At 37.0% G+C, this 13,400-nt stretch overlaps 1 protein-coding gene across 1 annotated transcript in view; it reads right to left on the bottom strand.

Moving 5' to 3' along the window:
• Window positions 1–13,400, bottom strand: part of Cngb3 (cyclic nucleotide gated channel subunit beta 3) — a 168,116-nt gene that overhangs the window by 56,259 nt on the left and 98,457 nt on the right. Inside the window, 3 exon segments of the mRNA XM_005066722.1 lie at window positions 1,811–1,933; window positions 2,629–2,693; window positions 12,658–12,744. Coding sequence (XP_005066779.1) covers window positions 1,811–1,933; window positions 2,629–2,693; window positions 12,658–12,744 — 275 coding nt within the window.

Below are 13,400 nucleotides of genomic sequence, written 5' to 3'. Positions count from 1 at the left end.
GACTGACTGGAGATTCTCCCATGGAGGGCCTTGCACTCCCTAGGGAGTGGAGTGGGGGTTGATTGGGGGGGTGAGGGAGTTGGTGGGGGCCAGGGGAGGAAGGGAGGGTGAAGGAGCTGGGATTGACATGTGAAGCAAGATTATTTTTAATTTAAATAAAAATTGTTTGAAAAAAGTCAATCAAAACAAAGAAAATGTGAAAATAGAAATTATACCTCTGTGAATATATAAGGAACTCAAGAAACAATTTGATTAAAAATTGGATAAATCTAAACAAATATTTCTGAAAAGATGTTCAAATAGCCAAATGTATAAGGAAAAAGCCTCAATGTCATTGGTCATCAGGAAAGTGCAAATCAAATTTATACTGAGTACCATCTTACTCATTCAAATGTCAATAATTAAAAAGACTTTTGTTTTCATTTTTTAGATGCTTTCATTCTGTTTTCTATACTAATTTACAATCCCTTGATGGTGGATGGACATTCTCATTTTTCTGCTTCCTTTCCTTTGTTTACCACAACACCTATTTTCCCTTTTTGATTATTGTCATTCTGTCTGGTGTAATATGATACTGCATTGTAATTTTGATACATATTTTCAGATGAGTTATGATATGGAGCAAGCACCCTTTATGTTCTCATCAGCCATTTCTCTATGTGTCTCAATTCAAGAAATGTCATTTAAATTCTTGTTTATTCAAGACTTTTGCTATTAAATTGAATGAATTTCTCATATTTGGGACTTTAATCTATATATGTATATGGTTTGTGAATATTTTCTCCAGTTTGGTCGGTTGTATTTGTATTTTGTTAATGTTTTGTTTTTAATGTGATGAAAATCTGTGTGTCCATCTTTGTTTGCTTGTGCTTGAGGAGTCATATTAAATATATCATGGCTCAAGAAAGATCATGGAGCTATCCTTCTGTGCTTTCTTCTAATAATTTCATAGTTTGGAGTCCCATATTTATGTATTCAATCCAGTTACGTGACTTTTCTGAAAGGTATAAGATAAAATGTCACTTGGATTTTGCCAGGGTTTGCCTGAATAGGACACATTTGAATGATAATCACTTATCCAATCCATGAACCCAGTTGTCATTGCATTTATTTGTTTTTGTTTCACCTGCTTTTATTTTCCCACTGTAGTTTTCAGTGTATGTGCTTTGGACCTCTTGGCTTTATGTTTTTTTAAATCCCATTTGGTGTTATTGTAAATAGGATCATTTATTTATTCTGGAAATTCATATAAATATGTGTGCTTTGTGTAGATACTTTCTACTGTTTTGAGAGTTACTTGTGTCCACATAATTTATTTATTCAATTTGCTGAGTAGTATTTGTTGTATGTATTACAGTTTTCAAAGACATCCATAGGTCTATGGATAAATACTTTGCTTCTAGGAAGCTTCTGATTGTTGTTTATCTAGTTTCTCTGAATATCCTTATGCACTCCCCCACTTGGATATATATTTTAATTTCTCATCAATAAAGAAGTGTGAACTTTTTAAGTTGCAATATAGATGCATGTCTAGTGGTTAAAAAAACAACAGACCTTTCTGATCTTTTCTTAAAACTGTTGTTATGTTATCTGGGTGTGGTGGCACATACCTTTAATCCCAACACTAAGGAGGATATGGCTAATATAAATTGCTACCCTTATGAAAAGATATGATAAATACATTCATTACTATGTACAACTAATATATGCCTATAAAAACTCAGGGAAAATTCTGGATCATGAAAATTCATGAATCCGAACTGAAAATTAAGAAGAATAAATAAGAATCTCCTCTAAAATTAGAACTCACTTGTTTCCTTCACCATTATAGACCCATTTAGTTGTGCCAATTCCTTCATAGTCTGAGGCCCAGTAATAAATGCAGGCATTAATATGCAGAAGAAACAGCAAGTAGCCAGTTGTTCGAATGATTCTGTCAGAGAAAATAAATGGAAAATAAGGGTTGACGTTGTTTCTGGAAAGCAGCTGATTTCAACATTTTCGTTTGCTCTGTGTCTCCAATGAGCCATCTTGCTTTAGATTTGCCAAGTGTCAACTCTTATTTGTGCAGTAGAAAGCAAAGGTGACATCCCGTGTTCTCTGGTTGCTGAGTCTTGAATGAGCTTGACAGAGTGTGAAAAAAAAGTCTTCATTTCTTTGCACAGATGGTATGAGTCAACTTTGTGAAAGACATGCCTCGAGGGTCACTTCTTCACTTTGAATCCCATAAAATATGCCACACTGACTTACCTGGATATCTGAAAGGCTCACAGGACTTCATGCTGTGATGAACTGTGACTGAAAGTCTCTGTGCTCATGAAGTTCAGAATGACAAATGAGTGAAATTTAGACTAGGCATGAATTGTCATCAGAGAAGGAGAGCTGACTGGAAGAGTGAACTTGTCTCTTACTGTTTAAATGGAAATACAATAGGTCCTCTTTCCCGCTATGGCTTTCTTAATTTACTCTGACTTGAAATAACCCAATGTGCTTTGGCTCGTGCACTTATTCTACATAGAAAAATAGAAAAATGTCCCGTATTTTTGAGCAGTGGTCATTTTCTCAATGTTGTCTAAAATGTTCTGCCATCACTTTCTCTGCTTCCTCATATTTAACAATGATGCTCACCTGTAGATACACGCTTTGTTCATTAGAGACTCCAGGCAATTATTAAACTCAAAGAATGAAGTGTACTGTAAAAGAAATAAGCAGAAGAAATGCAAAAGCATTTTAACTACATTTTATTTAGATAAAATATGTTATTTTGTTTGTTGGAAATAATTTTATGCATGTCTTTAAAAATATCATATTTAACCTGAATAAGGGGGAGCTCTTGGACCCCAGATTGATGGCTGGGAGGCCAGCATGGGACTATTCCAGACCTCCTGAATGTGGGTGTCAGTGAGAAGGCCTAGGTAATCTATGGGTCCTTGGGTACTAGATCAGTATTTATCCCTGGCATACAAATGAACTTTGGGAGCCCATTCCACATGGAGGGATGCTCTCTTAGCTTAGGCACATGGGGGAGGGCCTAGGCCCTGCCCTGAACGAAATGACAGACTCTGGAGATCCCCCATGGAGGGCCTCACCCTCCCTGGGGAACAGAGTGGGTAGAGGGTTAGGGGTGCTGGTGGGGGGGCGGAAGAGGAGGGGAGGGAGAGGGAGATGGGATTGACATGTGAAGCAAGCTTGTTTCTAATTTAAATAAAATCTTTAAAAAGAAATAAATGTCATATTTAGTGATATTTTCTCTTAACAGCACATTTTAACACTTTGCCAAACCTATAGAGCTCAGTGCTTTATTTTACTTCTATCCATTGGTTATAGTCTTATTTTTGATGCTTGTTTAAAACCAATAATGGGTTTCTTTCTAATGCATACAATAAGACTCTGTTTTGCAATGATTAAAATCAGACTCCTGAAACATAAATCAAAGAAAAAATATTGCTATTAACAGTAACTTTATTTCAGGAAGAGGTGTCAAATTGTATATATTTTTCAAAATATGAAGTCCACTAAACATTAGCAAAGGCTTGTGTTCTGTCATCTGAACGTTCAATGGCTTCGTGGGAATTAATCCAAATAGAGTTGCTGTTTCCTTTAAGGTTCTTTCTTAAATATGGCACATGCACACAAATAGATATTTACTCAGCTGTTAGGAAAAATGAAATCATGATATTTTTTCAGGTAAATAGATAGAACTAGAAAAAAATTACATCAAATGAGTTGGCCCAGGTCCAGAATGACAAATGTTGTATGTTCCTTTTAATTTCTCCTTTTGTCTCTGCTCTCACGGCCTTTGGATACTCTTACCCCATCCTCTCCTCTCCCACATTTCTATAGAAGACAGGGCATGGAATAAAACCATGGACTCTCCAGGAACCCCAGAGCTAAATGGTGGTCATATTGCTGATATGCATTTGCCATTACATGACCCTGGAAAAATCTACTTCATACCTTGGCTCCTTACCTGCAAAGGGCATAATAAAAAGTAGTTGTGAAAAGAGTGTGTGAAGGTGTTCATCGATATGCTGAATGTGCTTGGAAGGGGAAGAGCTTATACACAGGAGTCCTCAGAGAATATTTATTCCAAAATATCCCCCAATTTACATGTGACTGCTGTATCTTTGGACTAAAATATAATGTGTATAAAAGTAACAACTCTTATGCTAGAAATATGCAAAGATGATTTGTTTTTTCCTAGAATTCCTAAAAGTATACCTCAAAACTGAGATTATGATAATTTCAATTTTTGATTACTTGTTTATTGGGCTCTTCCTAGAACTTTGTTCAAAGGACAATGTTTGAGAACTAATGTGTTCATAGTAGAGAAAATTTGTGTTCCTAGAACGTTTATTTTTTACTTATGACCTGGAGACAGGTACATGATAATATTTACTCCAGAGAATTGTCCATTCAAATAACACCTTTATAAATAACTGAAAGAGTCAGAAACACTGGAGACCTGAGGACTGCACACAGTGGATCCGGATCCCAGCCTGACCGGATTCAACCTGCCCAGAGACTGCCAGCTTCCAAGTCCCAGTCTCCACCTACAGGACAGGTGAGGGTCCAGCCTACCCAGAGTTTGCTAAGGTCCCAATACTAGGATGGCCTCTATCCAGGAAAGAGGAAAGCCACCATGGTATTGGACCTGCTACCACCTACTGGAAAGAGGCCACATACCAACCAGGGGAGGAAGAGACTCCTTTTGTACCCACAGAAAGAAATGATGGGAAGGAGACAATACAAAAACACACCCACCAACAGAAAATCCAATATGACACCATCAGAAACTAGAGAATCTACACCCACAAGACCTGAATAGCCCATCGTGGAAGAAGCAGATGAGAAAGACCTTACAAGAAACTTCATGAAAATGATAGAGGCCCTCAAAGAAGATATGAGAAAATCCCTTAAAGACATGGAAGAAAAAACAAACCAAAAAATACAAGAACTGCAAGAAATGAAGGAAAACACAACCCCCAAAATACAAAAAATGCAAGAAATGGAAGAAATGACAAAGCAAAAACTTCAACAAATGAAAGAAAGAGAGGAAAAGACAAATCAAAAATTACAAGAAACAATTAAAAAAGTACAAGGGTTGAAAGCTGAAATAGACAAAAAACCCCAAAAAACAAGACAAAACAAAACAAAAACCCACAGTATGAAGGAATGTTGGAAATAGAAAAGCTTGGCAAACAGTCAGGTACTACAGATACAAGGATAACCAGCAGAATACAAGACATGGGAGACAGAATCTCAAGTGTTGAAGATACACTAGGGGAAATAGATTCATTGACCAAAGAAAATCTTAAGTCCAACAAATTCCTAACACAAAATATTCAGGAAATATAAGACACCATGAAAAGACCAAACCTAAGTATCATAGGTATGGAAGAAGGTGAAGAAATCCACCTCAAGGGGGGCAGAAAACATATTTAACAAAATCATAGAAGAAAACTTTCCCAAAGAAATGCCAATGAACATACAAAAAGCCTACAGAACATCAAATAGAGTGGACCACAAAAGGAAATCCCCTTGCCACATAATAGTAAAAACCCAGAACATACAGAGAAAAGAAAGAATATTAAGAGCAGCAAAGGAAAAAGGCCAAGTAACATACAAAGGCAAACCTACCAGAATCAGACCTGACTTCGCCATGGGAACTCTGGAAGCCAGAAAGACCTGGATAGATATTGTACCAACACTAAGAGACCATGGATGCCAGGCCAGACTGCTATACCCAGCAAAGCTTTCAATCACTTATAGATGAAGAAAACAAGATATTCCATGAAAAAACCATATTTAAACAATATGTATCCACTAATTCAGGCCTACAGAAAATTCTGGAAGGAAAACCCCAACCCAAGGGAGTTAACTACAACCAGAAAAACATAGGCAATAGATAACCCACCTTATCAACAGCTGAAAGACAAGAGGTGGAAATCCACATATAATTCCACCACTATCACCTATTCCAAAACAAACAAGAATGAGCAATCAATGGTCATTAATATCCCTCAATATTAATGGTCTTAACTTTCCCATAAAGAGACACAGGCTAACAGACTGGATTCAAAGACAGAACCCATCCTTCTGTTGCATTCAAGAAACACACCTCAGCCTCAAAGACAGACATTACCTCAGGGTTAAGGGTTGGGAAAAGATTTTCCAATCAAATGGACCCAAGAAACAACAGGGGTAGCAATCATAATATCTAACAAATTAGATTTCAAAATAAAATCAATCAAAAGAGATGAAGGAGGATACTTCATACTCATCACAGGAGAAATCCGCCAAGGTGAGGTTTCTATTTTGAACATCTATCCCCCAAATACAAAGGCACCCACATTCATAAAAGAAACATTACTAAAACTCAAATCACATATAAAGCCCCACAAACTTATAATGAGAGACTTCAACACCCCACTCTCACCTCTAGACAGGACTACCAGACAGAAAATTAACAAAGAAGCATAGGAACTAATAGAAATTATGACCCAATTGGGATTAACAGACATCTATAGAACATTCCACCCAAATAAAAAAGAATATACTCTCTTCTCAGCGCCACATGGAACCTTCTCAAAAATCAACCACATACTTGGCAACATATCAAATCTCAACAGGTACAAAAAAATTGGAATAACTCCACGCACCTTATCAGACCACCATGCTTTAAAATTAGAATTCAACAACACAAATTGCAGAAACCCAAAAAATCATGGAAGATGAATAATGCACAATTGCACCATTCCAGGGTCAATGAAGAAATGAAAAAAGAAATTAAAGACTTCATAGAATTCAATGAGAATGATGGAACATACCCAAACTTATGGAACACTTTGAAAGCAGTGCTACGAGGGAAGTTCATAGCACTAAGTGCCCACATGAAGAAACTAGAGGATAGTTTCACTAGAGAATAAACAGCACAGCTGAAAGCTCTAGAACACAAAGAAGCAAATTCCCCCAGGAGGAGTAGACGCCAGGAAATAATCAAATTGAGGGCTGAAATCAATAAAGCAGAGACTAGGAAAACAATACAAAAAAATCAATGTAACGAAGAGTTGGTTCTTTGAGAGAAAATCAACAAGATAGACAAACCTTTATCCAAATTTACCAAATGACAGAGTGTGAACATGCAAATTAACAAAATCAGAAACGAAAAGGGGGACATAACATCGGACACTGAGGAAATCCAGGGAATCATCAGGTCATAATTTGAAAACCTGTACTCCACACAATTTGAAAATCTAAAGGAAATGGACAATTTTCTGGATAGCTATCACTGGCCAAAATTAAATCAAGAACAGATTTAAAGAGACATATAACCTCTAAGGAAATAGAGGTAGTTATCAAAAGTTTCCCAAGTAAAAAAAGCCCAGGGCCAGATGGCCTCAGTGCAGAAATTCAAAGAACAACTTATACCAATTCTTCTCAAAGTGTTCCATGCAATAGAAACAGAAGGGTCTTTGCCAAACTCTCTCTATGAGGCTTCAATAACCTTGATCCCCAAGCCACACAAAGACACAACTAAGAAAGAGAACTTCAGACCAATATCCCTCATGAACATTGATGCAAAAATACCCAATAAAATACTGGCATATCTGATCCAAGAATACATCAGAAAACTCATCTACCATGATCAAGTAGGCTTCATCGCAGGCATGCAGGGTTGGTTCCACATATGAAAATCCATCAATGTAATCCACCATATAAACAAGCTGAGAAACAAAAATCACATGATCATCTCACTGGATGCTGAAAAAGCATTTGACAAAATCCAACATGCCTTCATGATAAAGGTCTTGGATAGATCTGGGATAACAGGAACTTACATCAACATAATAAAAGCTATATACAGCAAACCAACAGCCAACATCAAACTAAATGGACAGAAACTCAAGGCAATTCTACTAAAATCATGAACAAGACAAGGCTGTTCACTCTCTCCATACCTCTCCATTATTGTATTTGAAGTTCTAGCTACAGCAATAAGACAACAAAAGGAGATCAAGGAAGAGGTCAAACTTTCACTATTTGCAGATGATAAGACAGTTTACATAAGTGACCCAAAAACTCCACCAGGGAACTCGTGCAGCTGATAAATACTTTCAGCAAAGTGGCAGGATACAAAATCAACTCAAGAAAATCAGTAGCCCTACTATATACAGACGATAAAACGACTGAAAAAGAAATCAGAGAAACATTGCACTTTACAATATCCACAAATATCATAAAATACCTTGGGGTAAGGCTAACAAAACAAGTGAAAGATGTGTATAGAAAGAACTTTGATTCTTTAAAGAGAAAATTAAAGAAGACCCCAGATGGTAGAAAGATCTCCCATGCTCTTGGATAGGTAGAATCAACATAATAAAAATGGCAATCGTACTGAAAGCAATATACAGATTTAACTCAATCCCCATTAAAATCCCAGCACAATTCTTCACAGATCTTGAAACAACAATAATCAACTTTGTATGGAAAATCAAAAGACCAAAGACAGTCAAAACAACCTTATTCAACAAGCAACATCTGGAGGCATCTCCATTCCTGACTTCAAGCTCTGTTATAGAGCTGTAGTCCTGAAAACAGTTTGGTATTGGCACAGAAATAGACAGGTAGACTAATGGAATTGAATTGAACACCCTGGTACTAACCTACACATATATGAACATCTGATTTTTGACAAAGAAGCTAAAAATATACAATGGAAAAAGAAAGCATCTTCAACAAATGGTGCTGGCACAACTGGATGCTGGCACGTAGAAGAATTCGGGTAAATCCATGTCTATGGCCATGCACAAAACGTAAGTCCAAATGGATCAACATAAATCCAGTCACACTAAATCTGTTAGAAGAGAAAGTGGGAGGCACCCTTGAACGAATTGGTACAGGAGACCACTTCCTGAACATAACTCCAGTAGTATAGACACTAAGATAGACAATTAATAAATGGACCTCCTGAAACTGAGAAGCTTCTGTATGGCAAAGGACACAGTAAGCAAGACAAAAAGGCACCCCAGATTAGGAAAAGATATTCACTAACTCCACATCTGATGGAGGGCTGATCTTCAAAATTTAGAAAGAACCCTAGAAGCAAGTCTCCAAAACAACAAAGGATCCAATCAAAAAATGGGGTACAAAACTAAATAGAGAATTCTCAACAGAAGAGACTAAAATGGCTGAGAGACACTTGAGAAAGTGCTCAACATCCCTAGCCATCCAGGAAATGCAAATCAAAACATCTCTGAGATACAATCTCACTCTTGTTAGAATGGCTAAAATAAAAAACTCCAACGATAATTTATGCTGGAGCGGATATGGAGAAAGGGGAACACTCCTACCCTGCTGGTGGGAGTGCTGTCTTTTACAGCCCCTTTGGAAATCAGTATGGAGATTACTCAGGAAAATGGGAATCGGTCTACCAAAAGACCCAGCAATTCCACTCGTAGGCATATACCCAAAAGATGTATATTCATACAACAGGGATGTCTGTTCCACTACGTTCATAGCAGCGTTATTTATAATAGCCAGAACCTAGAAGCAACCTAGATGCCCCTCAACTGAAGAGTGGATAGAGAAAATGTGGTACATTTACACAATGGAGTACTATTCAGTGGAAAAAACAATGGAATGTTGAAATTTGCAGGCAAATGAATGGCACTAGAAGAAACCATCCTGAGTGAGGTAACCCAGTCACACAAAGAGAAATGTGGTATGCACTCACTCACTATGGATTTTAGACACATATCAGGGGAGTGCCAGCATACAATCCCACTGCCAGAGAGCCTAGGAAACAGAACCTTCATCCAGCGACTGATGAAAGCAGAGGCAGATACAGACAAACATTGAACTCAACTTCTAGAATCCAGTGTCAGAAAGAGAGAACTGAAGGGCAAAGCAGTTAAGAGTGGGCTGGTTTAACCCACAGAAACAGTTGACCTGAACAAGGGGGAGCTCTTGGACTCCAGACTGATGGCTGTGTGGACATCATGGGACTGTCCCAGAACCCCTGAATGTGGGTGCCAGTGAGGAGTCCTAGGTAATCTATGGGGCCTTGGGTAGTATTTATTCCTGGTGTACAAATAGACTTTGAGTGCCCATGCCACAATATGGGATGCTCTCTCAGCCAGGACTCTTGGGGGAGGGCCTAGTCCCTGTCCTGGATGAAATTACAGTTACTGGAAATCCACCATGGAGTGCCTCACCCTCCTTGGGAATCGGAGTGGAGATTGGGTGGGGGACTGGGGGCCTGGTGGGGAGGGTAGGGGAGGAGGGGAGGGAATGTTTGCTGGGATTGATATGTGAAATAAGATTGTTTCTAACTCAAATAAAAATAATGAATAAAAATAAATAACCGAAAGAAAGGACTGTGCAGCTAAAAAATCAGTATTGATTTATATAATATCCTATATTAAAATACTGGCTGTAGAAGTCTCCCTAATATGGGTTCAGAGATGATCATTTTGTAAGCTTTCATTAAAAAGCCATATGAACTCCAAAATCTACAAGAATCTTTTTGAAAGAGTATTTTTGAAAATCAGTTATTTTTGAACACATGCCTTCTGAACTTTCCTGTGAGATTCTAAATTTGACAGGATGGTGGTCTGATTCTAGACTGTTTGGAACATTGGGTTCTGCACAAATTTAGAGTCATAATCCAAAGTCATATTAGCAGCTTCTAGAATTTTCTTGGGGATACAGAGCAGGACTGTATCCTTAGAAAAATCATAAGCATAGAAAGAAAGCTGTTTTGTGCCTGACCTCTATCTACCAATATTATAGCAGATAATCTCGAGTTAGATGAGTAATGCCTATGTCATCATTGTGGATGAGCAGGCTTTCCCACTATGCTGATTCTCATCCACATCACTAGTAATATGAACTTGTGGGAAGGAACAAAATGGATAATGGAAGCAAAGTGTGTACTTGGCAGTTATCGGTACCAACTGCTATTGTTGTAGGATCCATCACTATTGCTGGTGTTATGCTGGAAAGATAATCAACTTGTTTTCCCAGGATGCAAAAAAGTAAGAAATTAAAAATAATTTATTAAATTAATAAAAATATTTTGTGTTCCTTTTAAGGAGGTTGTCTTTTGAGGTACAAGTATTCAATATTCTTTTTAAAAATGAGATTTATTTATTTTTGTTTTTTTAAAGCAAGTATATATGTGTTTTCCCTGCATATATGTCTGTACCTCATATGATGCCCACAGCTGGCAGAAGCAGGAGTCAGGTCTCCAGGAACTGGTGTTACAGAACAATTGTTAGCTGGCATATGGGTGCAGGGAATTCAACCTGGATTCTCTGCAAGAGCAATCAGTACTCTTAACTACTGCTATTCTTAAAGATTTTTATAAAAGTCACTGAGATTTCCTTTAATTTTTATAAGTTACCCAATAAAGCTGAGTTTATGAAACATGTATGTCTTAGAATACTTTTGAATAGACAATACCTAAGTATTTCAAAATCAATGTTAAATATATTCCTTCAAAATTATGTTCTTTTTGCTTCTACTCATCCTGATTTTTTCATTTCATCTTAGGCAGCTGCTTTAATTAGTTTCTGAAAAATATTTGTAGTATTTAGATATTTATGTAAATTTGTAAAACTTAGCATTTTTCTTTCTTGTTTGCATAATTTAGCTGAGTTCTGCAAACTATTCCCTATGCAACTCTTCCCCTTTTCCTTAGCAACTTATATTGGAATTATTTCCATATTAGTACATAGAAAATTTTACCTTGTTTTCCTAATGTTAGGTAAACTATAATATAGATGTATCTCAGCATCTCAGAAAATTTAAATGCTTTGTGATTTTTTTGTTTGTTTGAGACAGAATCTAATTATGTGGCCCCAGACTATCTTCAAACTCATGGAAATCCTCATCTTCCCAAGATCTCAGATTATAGAGAGCCAGCATATCTTGATGAGAATTTTAGTTTTACCCAAGGATAAAAAACTATGTTTGCATTGTTCCTATTATTATAGAATCTTAGGTGAATAAAAACTTAGAGGTGACTCCTTCTTCCTCTTTCATTTTCTAGCTTGATATTCCAAACATCCAGAAACTCTCAGATAAAAAAAGATGCAGGGAAACATTCCTGGGTAATGATGTGGGGATTGGGTGGGGGGCTGGGAGGGCTCTTGGAGGGACAAGGGAGAAGGAAGAGGGAGCTGGGATTGACATATGAAGAATTCCTGTTTCTAATTTAAATACAAACATATATTGAGGAAAAATTTATAAAATTTTTACTTGTAATTCTATTCATCTGTAGAAGTATAAAAGCATTCCTATTTTGGGTTATAAAATGCCTGTTGTAAAGAAATAGAGAAGTAATGGATTGGAGGAGGAAATAGATGGTGAGTAGGGGAGAGGAATTTGGAGGAAAGGAGGGAGGAGAAACTGTGGCTGGGATGATAAAAAAATACCTGTTATGGATTAGAAGAAATTAGGAGTAATTTCCATCAGTAGTAGCATTGCATTTCTCTACTATTTATTTAAAAAATCATAATACTGATGAAGACTGAGAAATAGAAAGCCATTCAGAAAATGTTAAGAGTATTGTTAATTTTAGCATATCTAAACTTGCTTCATTTAAGATTACCATTGGGAGAAGGAGAAGGTAGCTAAATGCAGTTTGTTTACCTTTAGTATCCTATTTGCTCTAAATATTGGTTTAAATCCAAAGAAGATGTAGAGAACTTCAAATGGCATTAGGGATATGACATCCATCTGTTGAATGAACATATTTCAATTATGTAGCTTGTATACTTCCCTGTGCTTGTATTTGTAATCATGCAGGCCAATATATGTGCAAGCTACTTTTCTATTTCTGTGATAAAATATCCTGCAAAGCAACTCAAGGATGAAAGAATTCATTTTAGCTTATGTATCTAGAGGGTTACAGTTCATCACAATGAAGAGGACAGGGCCTATGCAGGGAAGACATGGGGGCAGGAAGAGAAAGGTTGGAAGTCACATTGCATCCTAATTCAGGAAGCAAGAGAGTGAGCAGGAAGTAAAGACCCAGAGTACTCTAAACCTAAAATTGACCTCCAGTGTGTTAATTCCTCTAGCAAGGCTTCACCTTTTAAAGTTCTACCACCTTCCCACACTGTGCCGCCATCTAGGAAACAAGTTGTGAGTTTCCAGGATACATTTCACATTTAAACCACAATAGCATATAAAAGTTGTTAGTTCATATGGACTATTTACTATTTAGTCCAAAATGGCTTTCAGTTAAAGCCATTAATATCACGAGAACAAGGATGCTAGTTTGTAGTCTATGCCAGTACATTACACTTTCATCTTCATGTACCTGAGCTATCCTTAGATATCACCTTTGCTCATATTTTTGTTTCATGCAGTTCAGTGATGGCATAGATGAT

The sequence above is a fragment of the Mesocricetus auratus genome, unplaced genomic scaffold, assembly GCF_017639785.1.
Source record: "Mesocricetus auratus isolate SY011 unplaced genomic scaffold, BCM_Maur_2.0 Super-Scaffold_6730, whole genome shotgun sequence".
Taxonomy (NCBI): domain Eukaryota; kingdom Metazoa; phylum Chordata; class Mammalia; order Rodentia; family Cricetidae; genus Mesocricetus; species Mesocricetus auratus.
This window is presented reverse-complemented; position numbering and strand designations above follow the sequence as displayed.